This window comes from Trematomus bernacchii, unplaced genomic scaffold (assembly GCF_902827165.1).
Source record: "Trematomus bernacchii unplaced genomic scaffold, fTreBer1.1, whole genome shotgun sequence".
Classification (NCBI taxonomy): domain Eukaryota; kingdom Metazoa; phylum Chordata; class Actinopteri; order Perciformes; family Nototheniidae; genus Trematomus; species Trematomus bernacchii.
This window is the reverse complement of record NW_022988066.1, coordinates 1151678-1174010: the sequence shown is the minus strand read 5'-3', so window position 1 is coordinate 1174010 and position 22333 is coordinate 1151678. Positions and strand designations below refer to the sequence as shown.

General features: G+C 41.2%; 1 protein-coding gene across 2 annotated transcripts; it reads right to left on the bottom strand.

Annotated features, from left to right (window-relative positions):
* Nucleotides 1–10: 10 nt before the first annotated feature.
* tmc6b (transmembrane channel-like 6b) lies at nt 11–20962 on the bottom strand. Of its 2 annotated transcripts, none has more exons than XM_034120582.1 (21): nt 20888–20962; nt 16052–16232; nt 15152–15288; nt 12635–12805; nt 9566–9721; nt 9367–9475; nt 9198–9279; nt 6652–6906; nt 5626–5828; nt 5224–5368; nt 4951–5106; nt 3901–4106; nt 3722–3812; nt 3538–3635; nt 3358–3453; nt 3191–3266; nt 2621–2754; nt 1628–1804; nt 1424–1502; nt 1232–1318; nt 11–593 (listed from the first exon to the last, which is right to left on the bottom strand). In XM_034120582.1, exons 2-21 carry the CDS (start codon nt 16105–16107, stop codon nt 579–581), a joined length of 2529 nt encoding a protein of 842 aa, XP_033976473.1. In that variant the 5' UTR covers nt 16108–16232; nt 20888–20962; the 3' UTR covers nt 11–578. The 2 variants fall into 2 exon arrangements, with proteins under 2 accessions (XP_033976473.1, XP_033976474.1); XM_034120583.1 differs by lacking the exon at nt 20888–20962 and adding an exon at nt 19955–20030.
* Between the last annotated feature and the right edge of the window lie 1371 nt (nt 20963–22333).

Here is a 22333-nt window from a genome sequence, read left to right as displayed (position 1 = left end):
AACATGTGGGTAGGTTAAAACATAATTTAATTACCACAGAATTACAGTAAAGGGCATTTGCAGCTAAAATAAAATGGAAAAACAAGAAGTCATTTCCGGTATTATCATACTCACACCCACAACATCCAAAGTTTACCTACTGTACAAAATACACACTGATAAACATTAAAAAAAATAAAAGCATTAAAAAAATAATATACCAAGTTTGCACAAGATATAATAATAAAAAAGATTTGTTCACAGTTGATATGAAAGTGCTTTTAAAGGAGATGATTTAAAATCTGTGTAAACTGATTAACATCAGCTTCAGGGTTTTGTTGTGCGTCTGACGACTTTCTAACATTTGAGTATGGGTATCATTTATAAACGGCGCTGCATAAAGCACACTTCTCAGTTTCACCCCATATTTCCACTTGGTTTGTTTTGCATGTTTACAAAAGCTCCAGCCAATAAATGACTGGCCAGATTTTAAATGTACTATACATTTAAATGTCCCTGTTATTATTCCAGTTAAATCCATTTCTGCAGACCTCAGTGCTCAGAGAATTGAGGAGGCTTGTCTGCTGGAGGATGGGCTCTCAACAGTTTGAGTTCTAGAGGGAAAACATATAGAAAAACAATTAGGAGATACGCGGAGGCCAGGTTGCATAGATTGTTTTAAAGGTCCCCTATTATACTTTAAAATACTTTTTTTAACAATGTATTACAGGTCTCAGATATAAACAGAACATGTCTCTGAAGTGTTTGGCTGAAACACCAAACAGATCACTGTAGCATCCCATAAACCCCTCTGTTTCAGCCCTGTTCCAAAAGTGCTGATTCTGTGTCTGTAGCTTTAAATGCTAATGAGCTGCTGCTGCTGGCCACGCCCCTCTGAGAGATGATTGGTTCAAACAAAACACATTGGTGCTCTAGGAGGAGATCCAGGTGATAAGGTGGGGGGGGGGGTTACCTTGGTTGGTTATTGGCTAATGGTTGCACAACCCAAAAAAACATTGTGTCATCACAAAGTGGCCAAAATCTGATCAGCTCATTTTCAGACAGGTTTTTATATAAATAGATCAGGACAAAAAGAGAGGGGGTCTTTGTTCCTGAAACTTTCAGAATCTCTTTACACAGAGGGGACACATGTTTATGTATAAAAGACATGAAGAAGCGGATTTTGCATAATAGGTGACCTTTAAATTCATACAAAAACAGCTGTTGTAAAGCACCAGAGCAACAAACAGACCTGACTGGCGAGTCGTCGAGCGGGGGTTCGTTTTTGCTCGTGGATTGTCTGGAGGCGAGTGATCAGAAACTTCTTATCATCTCCTTCCTGAAAAAGAAGCAAATAAAATCAGGAAAACATTTAACTTAAATAAATGTTTCTTTATAATGACAAATAGAGAACACATCTGTATATGTACAGCGGATGTCTCACATTTTCTATCTGCTCCTGCAGTAGGCCGATGATCTTCCTCTGACCGTCCACCACCTGACTGTGGAAGTAGATGACGATCCTGATGGAGGGAAACCACAGAATGCATCGGATCAGTACAACACTGATCAATAATAAAGCAACAACAAATACACAACATGCTGACTCCTGTTGACTGCACCAGTGTCAGTGTCTGTTTGTACTCACAGGAAAATGCATGCTCCCAGAAACAGGAAGAAAGGGTTTTCCACCAGGTAGGAGTGAGCTCGGGCCAGCACCGACAGGTTGGGACTATCTTTTTCCAGTTCCTCCACCCACTGCTTCCCCGCCTGGAACATCGTTTTGAGCTCTCGGAAGGGGCCGCACGATGAGGAAGGGGTGATGCTGGGGACAGACGTTTAGACTACGTGTCACACGGGACTCTTTATTCTTCTCTTAGGTGATTTTTAATAATTACAAATACAATATATTACTTAGTAGTAGTTTACCAGTTAAAGATACAGTTCAAACCAAAATCAAACTACATACAGTATTTGTTATCCAGCTAAATTGTTTTGGTGCAAGTTTTGGAGTGTTGGACGTATCTGCTGTAAAGACTTGACGGAACCTTGCTCGTGAGGATCAGAAGGCCAGAAAATTCATTTGAAAAACTCAACAACAATGTCCCTTTCCAGATATCATGACCTAGTTACTCAGGACATTGTTTTAGCAGTTTAATCAAGGAACCATTTTCTTTCTCTGGAACTACACCAGCCAACCGTATCACCGAGCAGAGGAATGCATATCATCATGGAAGAGAGGCTTATGTTCAGCTGACGGTGTAAACATAATGGGCGTCCTCTTCTGCTTAGCTGTAACACAGGGATGCTAGGAGAGCTAGCACAAGCCTTTGATATTGGTGTTAGTGGCCATGGTAACAGTGTAGCATACACTCTGAGGTGTCCTTAAACAAAACAATACACTCTCCCTTGTCCATTTCAGTATATTTCTATTTTGATTGTGCTATTATTTCCCGAAACTTCAAAAGGGAAATTATTGGGTTTTGTTTGTCATATGTAAGCACCGTGTGTGTGTGTGTGTGTGTGTGTGTGTGTGTGTGTGTGTGTGTGTGTGTGTGTGTGTGTGTGTGTGTGTGTGTGTGTGTGTGTGTGTGTGTGTGTGTGTGTGTGTGTGTGTGTGTGTGTGTGTGTGTGTGTGTACCTCCACATGGTGTAAGTGACGCACACAGAGGCGCCGAGGAAGGAGGGGAAGCAGAGGAGCGTGATGAAGACGGTGGTCATCTGGCTCACTCTGTACGGCTTCCTGGGAGCCTGACAGTTCATCATCACACTGCTCTGTCGGGAGAGAAAACACAGGCTGGGGTCAAAGGTCACCGCATCTATCATCAGAAATCTGACCAACTACTCGGATAGTGATTTTGTTGTAAAAGTCACAGATTAACTTTCATACTAAAATCAAATGTCAAAATAAGATCGCTGAATTAACATTAGAGCTTTAACAATTGTCACATACAAAAATACTATGGTATTCCACTACTATACACATCTTTTTTTTACACAATTTATAGACAGTCTGCAAGGATGCAAACAATTCCAGGGCCAAAACAAATCTAAAGCTGTTTTATAAGCTGGGAATTTATACCAGAAGATTAAAAAAAAACAGGGGAAATAAAAGGGTTTGTCATTATAAAAAATATATATATGTTTTTGGCTTTGCTTTGTTTGAGCTTTTATTTTGAAAATTTGAATTGAACTGTTTCTAAATACTTACCATTTTAATGTAGAAGAGCAGCAACAGTTTGAGGATCTGCACTACAGGCAGGACAGGAGTGAAGAGAACACCTAACCTGAGAAACACAATGTTTAATGTTAGCACACAGAGGCTATTTGAATAAACTGAACATGGCTGTGTGTAAATCTGAACAGTGCGTCTGTTACCAGGCCAACGTCTGTCCGTAGATCAGTTCGAGGACGTTCCTGGCGATGTCAAACACCGGTTTCCTCCTCCTCTTCAGCACCTTCTCAGAGAACAACCTGCAGACGACACGAGGAGGTGAGTTAACGTGAGACTGAACTTCAAACAAAATGCTCTGCTATAAAATACAAAACAAATATAACCTCCAAAGGAACTCTCCAAACAAGGTGTCCAGTATCGTGAAGATGAAGTCCATGAGCAGGAAACGATAAAGCTCCTGGCCGACAAAAGTCTCCCAGCACTGAAGACACAGTCAGCCATTAAACAAAAACCACACAGAGCAACATAAACACAGATGAAATAAAACGGTCACCATCATTATGTTACCTTCAGGCCAATACTCCCGGGGTCAGCAGCCACCCGACCCAGCCAGTGGTAGCACAGGACTCCCAGCACGCTCACTTTCAACATCAAGTTTCTAGAAGCCGACAGCAAACCACAGGTTACCAACCAAAAGTCAACCAGATCTGCACTTTAACGTGTAAACTGGCAGCATGTGCTCATACCTGCCGATGGAGACATATGTGCGTACAGACGGGGACTCGTAGTCCTCCATCCAGGCAGCCAGGTTGAAGACGCCGGGCAGCAGCAGGTTGATGAGCGACACCAGGACGGGGAGGGCCAGCAGACTGGCCTCGTTCAGCAGCGGGTTGGTGACGGGGTTGGTGACGGGGTTGCCACTGTGCAGATCGGACTGGAGGTTCTGGAGGTTCTGTTGGGGGGAAAACAATTAGGTTAATTACTTTTTCCACAGATATTTGTTGTTCTACTCAACTACTGCATCTGTAAGCCAGCATGTGTTTCTTTCATACTACCATATGAGTCACCAGCGATCTTATCTGGAATTCACATTTATGACGTAAAAACTGAGCTGTTTCATGCTGATTTTTTAAAGTAGTTATTATCATGTTGGGCCTGTTGGCACCCTCTAGTGGGCACCAAAGGTTTTAATTTCCAATTTGTTAGATTACATTTGAACAAATTGTTGTCTACATTTCCAAAAATCTCTTCCATAAAAAATGTCAAATAAAAAACGATATTATCATCAACCATTTAAATGTTAATATAATGACAATAACTCAGGTAGAGAGACATGTTTTGGCATTGTTAGATGTCTGTTTGTTCCCTGGGATGCAGTGATACAAAATTGATTGCTTTTAGAAAGCAAGAAAGTGATGTGTTGCTTGTGGTGAGGGTATCAGACCCTAAATACAATACATCTGGATTCATAATGCAGTGATGGTTAAGGGTGAGCAGTATATTGATTTAGCTCATTACAGCTGGCAGTGGCAGCCAGGTTAATTTGGTTCTCCTGTTGATGTTGAGTTTTTTGATTGTTTTATTTAGAAATTGGTCCTTGGGATTTCTTCAATCAGAAGTGTAATTAAACAAAAGGTTAAGGAACTCCTGATTAAAAGCAACCAGCGGATCAGTAACAGGGATCATAGTGGCCAGCAGGAACAAACTTTACTACACATACAGCCTGAAGTCTGAGTATTTACCAATAAAAGTGTAGATTCTTGGACACGTGGACTTTGTACCCTGACACGCCTCACCTGATGCATGTGATCAGAGCAGTAGTAGATGGCCAGCACACAGGCCGTGGTGCTGGCCACGCAGATAGCCCAGGCCAGGCCGTGGACCATCAGCCTCCACAGCCTCTGGCACCGAGTGTTCTTCACCTGCTTGTGACTCACCTCCGCCAGCAGCTCCTGGAGAGAGGGGGGGGGGGGCGTTAGAGCACAATGACACTCCTGCCTGCCAATTATATGACAGACAAGGAGAGGGAGGAAGTGTTTTTGTAAATTAAAGTGTGTGTGTGTGTTTACCTTGAACTGGGTGCAGATATTCTCAGACATGAGTTTGACGGAAGATTTCCTAATGACCTTGAAGTCCCAGGAGCAGAAGGTCTTTATTGCCAGGATGCTGTGAGATTTGTCGATTCGGAAGCTCTGCCCAAACGACTTTGACATGCTGCGGGAAAATTGCACATCAACATGATTTGAACTTCTTATGTATAAATAAATATCTTTGTTTTTAATTTTTTTCACACTTACTTTAACTATATGTTTATATAAATATTTGTATTTTATTTTTGATTTCATTCTAAAATGGAGCATCTGTCACAAAACCCAATGTCGCTTGGTGAAAATCAACTTTCAGAAATCAGCATACTGAGATGAATTACATGTAAACCGAGGCATGTTAGCACATTTTTGAAAACACTCTACCTGTACACAAGAATGATGCAGGTGAGGAAGGAAGACACTCCTATGGTGAAAAAGTATGCCAGCGGCATGTTGTAGGACACACAGTCCGGCCTGGTCTCATTGGACAGAGAGGCATTGTGCACCTCCCCATCATCCCTGCAGCTCTTACGCAGTGTGTAGTTACAGTAGTAGCCATAGTACATCACAGTATCTGAGAAATAGCCCTGAGACAAAACGAGATAGAAAACTATTTACACTTTGCTTCAAACATAACATTTTTATACTTAGTATCGGTCAAAATCTAGAATATGATTATTCACCTCGTAAGCATATATTTGACTTCAAAGATTCCCTCCAGACATGTTCAAATACAATTCATACAATTCAAAAAACACTTCTGCCGTAAGTGGAGGTTTCAATTTTCAACATCACCATTGTGTAAGCTGAATATTGAACCATATTTGTTTTCCAAACTTGTACAAACAAGCCTTAAACAGAGACCAGAGAAACCTTCCCTCCTCAGCAGATGTAAAAACCTCCTTACAGCGGAGCTCAAACTTAAAGTGAAGATTCAATAAGCACATTTCTTTAGTGGAGGGGGGCTTTAATTCCTGAAGTTTAAAGGGGCCCTATCATGCTCATTTTCAGGGTTCATATTAGTGTTTTATGCGTCTACTGTGACATGTTTACATGCTTTAATGTTCAAAAGGGGCTTTATTTTTCTCATACAGTGCTGCAGCACCTCACATACAATGTGTTGAAGTGCCAGCCAATAGAAGAGCGAGTGTTACATAGTGATGTCACTATAACTAAACAAAGGAGTCCAATGGAGGCGTTTCAGGCAGATTGTGTGGGAGAGAAACTCCCTCTGGAGGGAACACAGGGAAAGGGAAAACCTCACAAAACTAATACGGCCCTTTTAAAGATGAGGGAATGGACTCATCATTCAGGTCTGTAACCCCTAAACACAAATCAAGGATGTGGTGAGTGATTTCTAATAACTGAGGCCTCAAAGGGTGCGATAGGTGTTCCAATAACAAAGCTTACGGCGCCGGTGAGGAGCTCCAGTCCAGTGAAGGAGGGTCTCCCTTCCGACTCTGGAGGGTGCAACGCCTGAGGCAGCACCATGAAGGCCCCCGTCACCAGGAACAGGAAGACGTTGAAGAAGAGTAGGGTCTTTAGGAACAGGAAGTAGGAGAGGACGCCGCTGCCGAAACGTCCGCTCACTCTCTTGAGCGGCACTTGCCACAGATGGAGGGAGTGCAGGAAGGAGAGCCAGCTGTACCAACCCTGCCTCGCCCCCTGGGGAGGAGAGAGAGGGAGAACAGGGAGAGACCATCACTTTAATCCCGACAACAATCATTTATTTGTGTACTACATTATTTATAGTAATTGAATTGACCACCATATCCAATTTTTTCTTTCCACCCTTTTTCTTGTGGTTCACTCTTGGGCTGACTGAGACTGAAAGACGCTACTTTGATGAAAATGGGAATGTTCAGATTTAATTTGAAATATCTATCTATATACAGTATATATTTATTTGTATTTATTAGTGATGCACACATAAAATAAACATTACTAACTGAATGGTTTCATTACGAACCTTACATCTTAAAAAATAAGCAAAAAAAGGAGTCACGCTATGTTTTAAGCAGCAAAAGAAATAAGTTGTAAAGACGTGTTTAGATGTATTAATATACACACACCACGTCATCTTACATTTGGCAAATTAATAGAAACTAAAGGAATGGCTCCTAGAATTATTACTTAAGAAAAAAGCTAATTTTGACACAGAAACCTGTGTTACAAAATGAATCTCAAAGCAGCGTCACAACTCCAGACAAAGTGTACACACATGTGGTGTGGTTTGAGTGTTTCTGTGACTCACGCCCTCAGAGCACTGCTTGGGCAACAGAGCGATTACACTGCCTGATAACAACATCTTCAGGAAGTACCCACTGACACCCAGTTACAGCTTCAGAGGAAGAATGTCTTGCACTGCCTTTTTAAGTGCAGTGTGTGTTTGCCAGTTACCATTCGATAGATATTCATTCACACGTCTGTAGGAACTCACAGGACATGTTACATTTACAGGTTATTTACAAAGTGTTGAAACAGAGATAATCATAACAAAGTCTAGACAATGCAATCCCTTCATTCAAATGGAGCTCAGATCATAGCTAGCAGGGTGACTGATGTGAGTAACACTGACTATACTATTGCTATGATACTGTAAAGAGCAACAAGACTACGCTTCTCCACACACGAATTACATTAATTCATTATTGCGTTAGGATTTCATGAATTTTGGTTGTGTTTTCAGTTATTAGGAGTATGTCATAATAAGTTAATCAATCCTGTAAAAACATGTATGATAGTTGGTACTGAGAGCATAGAATATATTGAGAAAAATACATATGAAAAAACCTACCGAATACTTCGAAGTGTACCAGTACAAGTTAGAGTCTGCACAAACTCCAACTGATAAAGAACGCATGATCCAATCACAAAGCTCTACGAGACATCCCAATTGGAGATTGAGGTGAGATTAATTTACTGGCAAACACTAAATACAAACTGATGGAGACACCCTAAAGCAGTGGTTCTCAAACTTTTTCTGTCATTCCCCACTTTGAACAGGTGGGCCTTTTCAAGCCCCACCTGTTCCTCGTCGCTCCAATAAAATGGTAGGCCAAGCTTAAAATCGTCAAATGTATCGTTCTATAACAGGGGTCTCCAACCTTTTTTAGGATGAGAGCTACTTTAAAAAAATTAAAAAAAGTCGTGAGCTACTTTTACTCACTTTTTTGCAGTGTATATATTTAGCACATTTTAAAATTATTATATGCTTACCTTTAACCTTTGTGTGCTGTTTGGGTCTGTGGGACCTGTTTTCAGTGTTTACTAAAATAACATGTATTCAATTTAATTATTTTAACCTGCTTTATTTGGTAGTGGACCTAACCTCCTCTAGGGGGGTCGAAGTGGTGTTGAAGTGAAATGCATCAATCTGGAGAACTTTGAGCACAACATGAATTCATGGATACAGCTCTCAACACTCAGATGAAAGGGAGCTGTATACTTTTCAATAATCCAAAGATCTTTAGAATATGATCACCACCAATAACAACTCATTTAAACTTGTTTATTCTTATCTTATGTTACCTAGTTAGCATTCTTTCTTTTTATTTATGCATATTTTACTAATCACTCCCTTTTTAAACTGTTTTTTAAATTTTTTTACTGTCCTATAGTACACATTGGAATGATTTCTTACTTTATTTTTTACAACCAGGCTATATTAAATAGATAAAGGTGTGCTCTCTCGCTCTCTTTTTACATAGGCCTATGTCTATAAATGATTTTGGTTTCAGTTGTGTGTGTGTGAGCAGGCTCGGATTGGCCATCGGGAGATTCGGGACTTTTCCCGGTGGGCTGCTGCCTTCGGTGGGCCGCTCGCTCTGGCATAGGTGGGCCGTGGACTTTCACAGCGCCGCTGCACCGGTACCGCACCCACACTTTGAGATACGCTGCCCTAAAGAGATAAAAAGGAAGTAGAACATAGAAAGACGTTTCTGTAAGAGACTTACATTGATGATGTAATATTTGAGTTGACTGCAGCAGGGAATGCGACGAGAAAGCGTGCGTTTCTCCTTATGTAAAGCTAAGCTCCTGCAGACAGAAAGACAGAGGGGGTCATTTAGACTGACACATAGCAAACACCTTAAACATATAAGAATAATAACTCACTGCATCTACCTGAGTTCACTCTTTTCTGAAACATTGAGAGGCATCGCTCGGAGCATCCGGATTCTATCGCTGACTGACAGGTTCTGCAGGTTGTTCACCAAACGGTCCCTCTTACTCACTGTTACACACAGGTGGGAGAATAGCGGATGTTATAATCTTGACAAACAGCTACGTTTTTATTCTGGTCATTTGATGTCCTTCTGCTCACCCTCTGCGTCCGCACTGTCGGTCTCGATGCCGTAGCCCCGTATGCTGGGTCTGGCAGAGCGGGAGAAGTCTCGGATGGCGGGTCGGCTCTGTCTGCGTCTCCGGAGCTGCATGGTGCGGTTGTAGTACTGCGAGATGATGGCGCCCCTGTTGCGACCTGACAGAGGACCAGACTGATCAGAGTGGGCCGGACCAGTAAAATCATAGCATAATAACCTAACTGAAAATGTTTCCCTTTGTTTTAGTGCAAAAAAGTTCATTCTGAAAATGTTCACATTAAATGAACTCTCTTTTTACAAAACAGTATGAACAACCTGACATTTATTAAGAAAAATGAGTGCAATTTCAACAATTCTATGCATCAGTTTATCATTTACACATGTGCATTATGACTTACAGATCACAGTGTCTCTACAAAGTCACCGGTATCTGCAATTGAACAATATAGTATTTTACTTTATGATCAAAACAACTTGTCGAGATCTAGAAATTATTTGACATTCATTTTCAAATCTGTATAGCAATCCTGACCACCTGAACTGACACACCACCAGAGATGGGGTCGTTACTAAAAAAAAGTAATATATTACATATTACATATTACTTTAAAAAAAAAAGTAATATATTACACTACTTCGTTACTCTCTACATAAAGTAACTCGTTACTTTACTCGTTACTTTACTCGTTACTTTACTCGCAGGGCCGGCCCGCCCCTCCCTACAGGCAGATCACGCAGACTGCTAAAGTTTCAAATGTTCTCTTTACTACGCGTTACACCCAACTCTGCACACCACCATACAAAATAAAGTGGGAAGTATTAATAAGAAGGTTAAGTTCCCCCTGCCTTGTTAATGTTTACATAAAAAAAACATATAAGTTGTAAAGAATTGCAGGTAATGTGTCCTCTGTCGTCCCGTGTATGTTTGACACACCTGCTCTAACATCTTCTTGCATCCAGGTCAGGATTGGTCATCTCCATCTCTTTTCGTACCAACGTTTTTTAATCGAATAACAATCCCATGACAATAAAAGAAAGCTCCTTGGCGTCTCTTAAAACAGTGATGTTGCATTTCCAGGCCAACCATAATTGACTTTTCTACGGCATAAGACCTGCCAGTACGCCAAACATCAAAGATAGATGTTTAAAATGCCCATTAAAACAGGAAAACAACAGGGTTTTGTCATTTACTGTATCAAGTAACAGAATCAAGGCAAGATGCATATCAGTAGAACTATTTAAAGACAGTGTATAACCTCTAAATCAGTGGTTCTCAACTGGTCAGGCCTCGGGACCCACTTTTTCCTTGGTCAATAAATCGCGACCCGAAATTTTGAACCACTAAAATCTATTCAACAAAAAATCGTGCTGTAATATAAACGCTTTTCAGCATACAATATTAATCAAAGTGAAATACAGTGCATATATCCCTTATAGGCTATCCCTTCACAAAACTAAAGTATGCTTTTAAAATAAAAAGGCAGACTTGGAGCCAATCCTGCAAATTCACCACACGTGAAAAACATGACATGCTGAAAACCCAACCCCAGCATGCGGGTCTGGGGGGATTCTCCCCCAGGAGATTTTTAGAAATACTAACATATAAACTACGCATTCTGGTACACTCTGAGAAGAAAATAAATAAATACTATATTAATAATATTTTATGCCATTGTTTGTTTTTCACTTTGTTCTGACAGCTTGCTGCTCCTCACAGAGAGAAGAGTAAAGAGGAGATAGTCTGTGTGAATTACTTTAAATTGTGGGTAAGGGTAGATAGCTCCCATTGTTTCTGTGACCTGTCAATCATCAAACCGGGGGTCATATTTAATTATGAGTTCATTTTGATCTGAAGTTGTACCCATGGATGTATAAAGAATAGTTCTACCGCAAAGTTATTCTCTGTGGGGACTTCCGGCAACAATCTTGATTCTGATTGGCCAGAAGACTCGAAAAAACATCAGCAAAGATGTTTTATTGAGAAGATGATCACTACGTGACAGAAGTTTTCAAAACCGTTTATGGTCTCCGGTACTTCCAGTCCAACTGCATGCACAGCGTTAGAAAATCGGGCCTTCAAAATAAAAGTTTGACTTTTATTTTTCTTCACTCACACATCTGCGACCCACTCGAAACGGGTCCGACCCACCCGTTGAGGACCACTGCTCTAAATGACTTTATGTGGCCGTTTGCTGAGGGGAAGTACTGGAAGATAATCTCCCACTACGATATTGACGGCTCAATTTATGATGTGGCACAGCTAAAGAAAACACACAACAGCTATCGAGTGAGCACCTGACAGGAAGATGACAGACCAACTGCTTCCCCATGAAACTCAGCAGTCTGTTTTTATCTGCAGCTCAACATGGGCACCTTCCACAGAAATGACTACGGTCTGATCTTTGATGGATAAGTAACGTTTGCCACTTCCAACAAGAGCAACTTTAATGTACATGAAGTGTTTCCTGTCTTAAGAGACTTTATAACCCATACATTTACTTTTTAAGGGAACTATGATTAGTGATGTTCTCAGCAATTTCACAATCTTTGCTGCACTTTAAATGGGTTTTAACGGGCAATGGGTGGTACAAGTTCTCATAACTGTAAGAGGAGCTTGAGATCTTGAAGTGATTTTAAAGTGGACTTATGCTCATTTCTGTATCTTGGGTTTCTACCAGTAAATGCTTTGAAAAACTCATTATTTTTCTCACATTGACTAAATGTACCTTTATTGGCCCATTATTACATCCGAAAGGCCAACACTCTTGAATCCTTCAAAAAAATCTCTCAAAACGCAATTATTCACTTCAAACTCTGATCAACAGTTTTAGCTCCGGCCTTTTTATGCCTTTTTCATTAAAAGAAACTCAGGCTGCTCTGACTCTGTAATGGCACTAAGCTGCACTTCCTACTAACATATTTATCTAGTTGTGAGATCACATTCACAACCTGTACATAATCTATACAATTGTAAGTATAACACTTTTACAAATTGAGACTCAGTTATATAAAGAATCAATTCATTTGTCAGTTAAGCATCAGTATTTTCCTCCGTCTTTAGCTAGACTCACCGATCGTTCGGCTGGGCATGGAGGAGAGGATCTTCAAGGTTGCAGAGGACCATCGTTCCCCTATGAGGGGGTCCGCCTGGGTTTCAGCGTCCTCCCATTCTGCGTCCCTCTGCCTCCTTCCCTGAAATTCACGTAACTCACGTCCAGGGCCTGACAGGAAGGCAACATTGTCTGTGGAGTTGAAGGACATTTAAAATGAAACGTATTGCTACTGCTAGGAAAGAAAGACAACGTTTGATATATTGACTTTTTTCAACCCTGAATTCTAAAATGCGAGTATATAGTGCAAAGACAGTTTTTGATCAGTGATGTTACGAATATATGATGACCCAAAAGTTTATTTTACTCAAAAGACTTAAAGGGGACCTATCATGCAAAATGCACTTTTGTACGTCTTTTATACATGAATATGTGTCCCTGGTGTTCCAGGGAACTCACCAAGTGTCAGAAAACACAACCCTCTCTATTTTCCTCCATACCCAAATCTCTAAAAAAGGGGCAGCAACGGATCTGATAAAAACTGATCCAGATTTGAACACTGTCCTGACGTCAGGACGGTGGCGCTACGGCTATTGGGCCAACTCTCCACCTATCAGGGGAATGTGGGGTTGGGCCACGGCCGGCCATTGCCGCTCGAAAGCGTTGGAGACGCTGTAGTACATATGCCAGGCCTGTAAATGGCGCTGTAGTCTGCCACAAAAGCAGCGAAGAAGACTTCCCGCGCATGGTTGCCATGGTTACCCTTCTGTTTGGCTTTTTTTCTCCCTCCCCGAGGCAAGCGTTTGCTCCTGCTGCTTTAATTCAATGCAATCCCTCCCCGTCGAGGCAAGCACTGTAATTCTCTCCGGTTAGTCCACCAGCAGATGACAAACACCCACCTCTCCGCCTCTTCCAAGGAACGAGGGGACCGTGCGGCAGAGTTTCAGTTAGGTTTTCTTTCGCCGGTCAAGATGTCTGTTAAAGTTTAAATCTTCCGGACAAAATTAGAAAAGTGCCGGTCAAAGGTCTTCTTTGTTATTTATTGAGCTTTAAAACAAATGAATAACGACTCTATATAATAAAACACGGAGGACGGAGATCTATTTTTCTCCCCCTCTTCTGACTTGATCAGAGCACGCTCCCCTCTCCTGCAGGGGGGCGTGGTCAGCTGCAGCTCACAGAATCAGCCCCCTGCAAAAACAGGGCTGGAGAACAGCAAATAGAGCGAAATGAGGCATGGCTAAAATGCATGATCTGTTTGGTATTTTGAAAACAGAAACGTATAAATTAGGGCTGTCAAGTTAACGCGTTAATAACGCAAAAAAAAATTAACACCACTAATTATTTTAACGCGATTAACGCATGTGTATTTTTTGTCCTCGGCCGCCCCGTAGATTCAGAGCGCATCGAGTTTAAAATACCATCTACAAGCTGATGCTGACAGCCCCGCTCCTGCCGCCCGCTTGTGGCAGACCACACTTCCACGCTCACCGGCAGGCCCGGACTGGCCATCGGGAGGACCGGGAGGGTGTGTGTGTGTGGCGCGAGCAAGGCACACCTTACGTGTTGTTGTTGTTGTTAGCATCTGGTGCTAGCTAGCTGCGCTAACGGATATAAGGAGCTGTTTCAATGAAAACAGAGGAGCGACATTTCGCCGACAACTGCGCCGAGCACTTGACTTTATGCAGGTAGCCAGACAGTGGGACATTGTACGAAAAGTCAGCACACTCAGCATAGTGCGCGCAACATGATTGCAGCGTCCAGGCACCTCCCGTTCGAGCATATATGCCTTGAGCTGCACATAGCTCCAACGATCCATCACAGTGTCTCCACACACACACACACACACACACACACACACACACACACACACACACACACACACACACACACACACACACACACACACACACACACACACACACACACACACACACACACACACACACACACACACACACACACACACACACACACACACACACACACACACACACACACACACACACACACACACACACACACACACACACACACACACACACACACACACACACACACACACACACACACACACACACACACACACACACACACACACACACACACACACACTATTGTATTAGAGAGGTTCCAGGTTGAATTGAGGCGAATATTTGTAATGTTCAGAGGTTGTTGTGTTTAATATTCATGAGAATATTTGTCATTGTTCAAATGATAATAAACAATCAAATAAAGCATATTTGTCCACTCATATGTTGATAAGAGTATTAAAAACTTGAAAAATATCCCTCTAAGGTACATTTAGAACAGATAAAAAATGTGCGATTAATTTGCGATTAATCGCGATTAACTACTTTAATCGACTGACAGCCCTAGTATAAATATACATTATATAGGTATGGCCCTACAATATATCATTTAAATATAGCATGATAGGTCCACTTTAAGCTTCATCAAATAGATTCAGATATCTTTTTTATCAATGTCACATATTTCTTAGTGTTTGTATAAATTGTGTTCTCAAACCAAGAGTACCTCGCTCCTCCTCGTCCAGTTGTCTCTGCAGCTCCTGGAGCTCGAAGGCGTCAGAGTCAGACGCTCCTCCATTCTGACTCTGCTCCGCTATCAGCTGGCTGAACGAGTCATGAACACCTTCCTCGTCTATTGGGCTCCTGACAGAGGGACACATGGACATGAGTACAGATACAAAGACAGAAAAGAGGGGGACACAGGCTCAGAAACACAGACTAGATTCAAACACTCTTTGTATCAGATCCAGAGAGCCACATACAACCCTACAGATAAACACAATGACAATGTGACTGAGTCACCATTAGTCTCGTGGGGGGGGAAACTGAAACCAGAAAGCTCAGGAAGAGTATTTAAAGTCCTTGTGATTCATATGTGGGCAGTACAGCCTAAATTGCCTGTGTGACCCTCTTCCTGAGCTATCTAGATGTTCTGTCAAAGCCTGCTTCTTTTTGTTTTAGTCTTAAAGCGGGAAAACAAACAAGAAATAACTGCAAGTACAGTTCCCTGTGAGTCAGTACTTTTACACAGATAGCATAAGAACGGGCCCCGCAGGCAAAACAGACCTGTGCTGTGAGATATAGTGCAAACAAACAAACATGTACACTTATTCTTAAAGGCTTTAAACAGAGTAAATACAAGCCTTTCAATGCAGCGCAGGTTAGAAGTTAGTTACATGGTTTAAAAGAGCATACATGAAAGCCCTGGGAACCTGCGCACTCTAATCTGCCTGTGAGTTTCGCGTCTAACAAGACTTCAAAGAGCACATTTAATCCTGTCATCTCGGTTCCTTATTTTCTTCCCACCCTCACGGAATTCAACAGCCTGAGGTAAGCTGCTTGAAACCAAACCCAGACACAAACAGGAGGAACGTGAAGAGATAGAGAGGACAATTGAATTACTTACTCCAGTCCAGCTTCCATGAGAGGGTGGTTCAGGTCAAAGGCAACATTTCGAGCCATTTTCCTTATCTAACAGTCTGGAGCTGTCGGGCCGTCGGTCTCTTTGTCGACCAATCGTAGAGGGATCACACCCTCGCCTGCTCAGACCTGCACTCCACTCCCACCATGGTGTTCTTTTAGTCTACCTGAGAGAGGAGGGGAAAAGCGGGGGAGGCGGAGCGATGAGACTTACAGGTATGGGTAAGATGCCAGCAGATTTATGTGGAATCTGAACGCTCCTGCCGTGTTACTGCTTGCCTTCACACATTCTTAACTGCATAGTGAGGGCTAAAACCTTGGGGGTGTTCATGACATTGACAAAGTCACTTCCAGCTCCGGGTCTCATTCACACTTTGGCTGTGATCCAGACACATAAAAAGAACCTTCAAACATTGCCCCGTATAAAGGGGCCCTATTATGCTCTTTAGGTTTCTCCCTTTCCTGTAGTGTGTTATATAGGTTTGTGTGCATGTAAATGGTCTGCAAAGGCTATAATTAGGGATGCTCCGATCGCCAATTTTGGGGCCGATCGCCGATCGCCGGAATCAGTATCGGCCGATACCGATCGCCGATCCGATCGAGTGGGCGGGGCCTAAATGGAAGATTTAAACATCACTTTAAATCTTCCATTTAAAGTGATGTTTAAAACTCAGTTAATGGGGCTCATTCACTGGAGCTTCCACAAACAACAATCAACTTAATTATTACATTCAAATGATGTATATTATTCAAGTTTACATTCACTTTGGATAATAACACGGGAGAAATTAGCGGAAGCGCTCTCCTTTCCTCTCTCCCTCTCGCTCTCTCTCCTGACAGCCCGTCAGTATCTCATGCAGCTCACTGATCCAGTAATGAGTGACCCGACAGTGAAGAATAAATATATTTATAACTAGTTTAGCTTGTTCCAGAGGTAGATAAAATAGCTAAGTGTGTAAGGTCTAACTCTTAGTGTGTGTTCTGCTCCGCTCACCGGTCCGTCACAGCGGGTGGAGCTGCAGGATTTCTGCTTCACACACACGTTGCATACCGCTATTTTACTGTCTTTTTCGGACATCCCTAGCTATAATCCCAGTGTTCCCTCCAGAGGGAGTTTCTCTCCCACACACTCCTCCTGAAAATAAGTATTATATGTCCTCTTTAAGATCTTGCAGAGATGTTTGCATGCAGTCATCAAGTGGGAGGTGACGTTGACTCATGGAGTCATTTTGTCCCGAGTCATGAGAGCTCCATTGTTGCCCTGCTTGTGATAAAGACTGCGGTCAGAGTCAGATGTATGAAATGAATATTCATGGCCTCAGACAGAATGATGTATTGTCAGTGTTTGCAGAGTGTGTCATATGGGAGGTTTAGAGGAAGCATGCTGGTTCCTCTGTTGCAAGTCCAAAAATCGTTCATGATAACCTTCATCAAAGACTCCGAGGGGACATGTGCTGGTGTTTTAAAACAAGTGTTTATAAGAATAAAACCTCTTTACCAGATTCATCCAAGTTAATAACACCCCCCCCCCCCCCCCCCCCCCCCCCCCAAAACCAGCTATATATTCTGCTAAACGATAGATCTTTGGACATCAGAGAGGGCCAAGAAAAACAGCTGATCAAATCAATTAGCAGGATTTTTACGAAAAACAAAAGAAAAAAGCATAACCATGCCAAAACAAAGGGACTTTCCAGGCATTAAAGTCACTGATTTAGCCTTTCATCTTTAAATAGTGAATCCATCAACAATGTATCAATTGATTTACAAAAATGTAATTACAAAAAACATGATTCAATGTTGTTTCATACTTTTATGTTGAAGGTATCAACACAGATGCATTCGATGTGCATTTAACGTATAACGTTACAAGTTAATTTGAGAACATTGTTCCTTCAAAAAAACGCATATCTGAAACTATACTGCACAAGAAAGGCATCCCTGTCCAAACATCAAAACATCACAGAAAAGGGTAGGTACAAATGACTCGTGAAGTTTTAAATAAATGTATAATAATCAATTATTTGAAGACAGTTTGCATCAAAAGTAAATGATGACCCAGCAGCAGCAGCTCTGTTTGAGAGGATGCTGAAAAGTGAGCTTAGTCTGGCTTTAAGGAGGGACAATTTATATCGATATAAAGAAGAATTTATATGGTCTTAGATTATGGATATCGTATTATCACAAATATCTTTCCCTGGTGTTAAAGGCTACATTTAAGTGATGATTAAGTGATGTAATTTACCTAAATATGTCATTTACTTAATATTTTGTCAAAGCACCATACAATTTACTTACACAATTGATAATGAGATATCTTATCTCCTTATTAGATAGCCCCATCTAGTTTATCTCAGTAAATGGATGTCTATGGAATTGGGAAACCAGCTTTTCCCCAAAGATAAATATCTGGGCCAACTACTTATTCCAGTTCAAAGTTCAGCGTAAAAAACACTTCCTGTTGACATGCACCCAGTGGTTTATAATAGTGCCTCTTAGGATTTTGTATGTTCATGAGAAAGGTTTTAAGGGTTCAGGGTTTGCAGAGGGTTATGCTCTGCAGTACAAAGGAGTATTTACCCTGCAAACACAGAGTATTACTTGAGCTCTACATTCAACAAAAACTCCCACAGACATGAAGTATACTTGAGTTTGGCTCATTCAGAACAAAAGCTAAGTTCCCCTTAAACTCATGTATTGCTTGCTTAACCACAAGTTGTTCCCAGTAAAAGGCTCCTACGTCAGAAACATACACAACACACTGACTCCATGACTGAACGGCTCAAATATGTCCCTGTACCACCTTCAATCTAAAGCCCGCTTTTGTGCTGGTTCTTTTTTGGGCAATCGACTGCACACATATGCTTTTGTTCCTCTCAAACACTCTTTTCATTACCTAAAGTTTCCTGGATCATGTTACATTCGCCTAACTGAACCTTTTTTTCTATTCCATATATCTTTTGTAGTCGATCTCTTTTTGTGTGATTTAAAATTCTGTGTCACCTCTTTAGGGCACAGAAACAAACACAAAGGCTTTTAGCAGCAATGCTGAAGTAGCTGTTTTTTTCTCTAAAATGTGTTCGTTTGACTCTTTGATACTTTGATACACTGATGTTGAAGAAGTCCTGTGAGAAAATACAATCTGTACAGCAGGAGCAGGATATTGTGGGGGTGGGACAAACATCCAACACAACCAACAGGGGGTCAGAGTTGAGCTGCACTAAAGCCAAGTAAAATAAACTTCAAAAACTAATTAGAATACAGATGCAGTCGACGTGCTTTAACATAATGTTACAAGTTAATTTGAGAACATTGTTCCTTAAAAAAAACGCATATCTGAAACTACTGCACAAGAAAGGCATCCCTGTCCTCAAATGAAAACACTGCCAAACATCACAGAAGAGAGTAGACACTTTCCAGTGGAGAACAGACAAAACAGAGGGCAGTTATCAGCAGATATGAGGGTGAGAAAAAAGGGTAAATGGAAGGAAGGGGTGTGAAGGAGTGTGTCTACGCTGACAGCTTGCAACAACTGCATGGAAACCAGTTCACAGGGTGCTATGCAAAAACACAAAGGAGGGAGCAGAGAGGCACATAGCTACAGTAAACATGGCAGCAGGGATTCTTGTATTTCAATACCCTCATGTTATCTGTTAAGCCTCAGGAAAGGGAGGTTACAGTGTGAGAATGGTTACGATTATAAAAAACTAACTTACATTTCTGTGGTTTTAGTTATGAATCTCCTTTTGGTATAAGACATAATAAAAAGGAAAAGGCATGGAAAGCAGAGGAGACAGGGAAGAGTAACAGGGGAGATGCAGGCAGGCAAAGAGAAAATGTACATTCAATTAACTCTGCTGTCTCTAACACGGTCAGGCATGCATGTACGTACACGATCAGTCTGTTATTGCAACCTGAGGCATGTCGGTCCGCCTTCATTCAGAAAATAGGACATACAATTATGGGTTTAATGTTGGCTGGATGACAGGCCCTGTAAACAGTGCAGAAACACATGTGGCATATTGCTTACGTTTCTGACATTAAAAAAGCACAAGTAAAATAGTTCTGCCACAACAAACTACCCTGCTTCTGCACAATGGACAGTCATGTTAAGTAACCAAGTACTGTACTGTACTTAAGTACAATTTTGAGGTACTTTGTACTTCTACAATACCAGGTTTATGTTAATGATGTGAAATAAAATCAATAGTTAAAAGACTTTAGTTACACCTGGAGTAAGTTCACAAGCTACCCTGCAGTCACTACCTGCACCTTTACCAGCTTTGATAACACTTTAATGCATCAATAATTATGATCAAACATGATATATATATATATATATATATTCTAAAATAGGCCAATATGCATAATGAGTACTTTTTTTTGTTGTACTTTAAATGTAATCTGATGCTCATACTTTAGTAACATGTTGAATGCAGGACTTTTAGTTGTAACAGATTATTCCTACACTCTATTACCTCAACCTGTGTACAAGATCTCAGTACTTCTTCCACCTCTGACAATGAGTCAGTGCAGTTGTAATAACTTATGTAGGCTTTTTCTGTTGAACAGGCTCACATCTCAGAACGACACAGGGCAAAGTCCCACCGTTTTAAAAACACTGGCTTCTCCTGTGTATGGTGTCTCCCAGTCTACATGTTAACTAGTCAGTGACGGCCAACGGCGAGTAAGAGCTTGTCAACCTGTCGACGAGCTTAAAAAAGTTCACAAACTCTTACATTGGAGGTAACGTCAAATATGCTGTTTTACGTCGCGAATAAAGCCTTAAAACCTGGACATAGACTGAAGATAGTTGTACACTCACCTCTCCGCAATTTGCTAAACCAGTTTACTCTGTGCTCGAGTGTCAGTCAAAATACTAGTCTCCACGCGAAGCCGGACAGTTTGGGAGAAACCATTTTACTCGGAGGGGAGTTTATATTTTGTACATCTTCAATACGAGACTATGCGTACCAATAGCTTGAATATTAGTTGCGCATGACAATTTCCAGTTATTGGGTTAAAACGTTCGTGCGCTCCAATTCATTCATAAGCTAAGATAATTATCGGAATAACCGTCTACTGATAACAATGTACCTTAAATACGGCCCTTGCAGAGTTTCCTCTCTTGGGTGAGTCCTATTCAAGCTTGAAATCCCTCTACCGGTCCCAAAACAATGACAAAGTACACAAAAAACAGACTAACCACAACCCATTGTGTGACAGTCAGTGTTGTAATTATTGACATATGAGTTATTGCATTACCTACAAATGGTGAGTCTGCATTGAAACTTTATCTATCGATCATAAATCTATCGATTAGATTTATGATTCGAAAATTATAAAAGTAGGGTAGACAAGTGGAGATTATCCGACTGAACAAAACGTGATCCGTCTCTTAAATGTGTGTCAACCACAGACCTTATTTCGAGCTATTTTCCAAAATCTTATGGAGAAATTGCATTGCTATTTTGTCGAAGGAACTGAAGGAACCCATGCGCAGCTTACTTTCGGGTTTTAGGACGCGTCACTGTGGCATAAGTAACATAAGTACAGACAGTAAACAAAAAAGTAGTGAGGTTGTTTAAAGTAACCTGCCTTATTCATTTTACTTCACTTTCAAGTAAAATAACAGACTCATTAAAGGTGGGGTATGTAATTTATTTCAGAAACACTTTTTGTTATATTCCATGGAATGCTCTTAACATCCCGATAGCAATGAATATATTAAATGCTTTGACAATAAATACATTAAAAAATGTCATCTGTGGAAGCCGTAGCGCTGTAAAAAGCATGACCAATCATTTTAGCCGCCCGGCTAAAATAACTGGATGGCCTACCTGTCTGTGCACAAACTTATCTCGTGCCCTCATTGGTCATGTGCGCGTTCGTGTGTGTTGGAGGAGGGGCTCTGTAAGGAAGTAGCAGTTTTTTTCCGGCTGTGTATTTTCAAATTCTAGCGCACTCGAGCTGGTTTCTCCAAAATTACCTACCCCAACTTTAAGGGTTAACATGTGAAAGTAATATACATAAACAATGGCTGGATTACATTTAGCTGATTTAGTTTCAGGGTCCTTGCATGGCTTTCACGCTGATGTTGTTCCTGGGGAAAAGGCCTATACCCATAATACCCATATGAGAGGACATTCATTTTGTTGTAGAATCTGATGTGACCATATTTTCTTGGTAGTGAGTGACAATGTAAGAAGTTTGTATGATCCAAACAGAGAGCAGTAGATTTGGAAGTCTGAGAAGAATTGAAACTAGAATG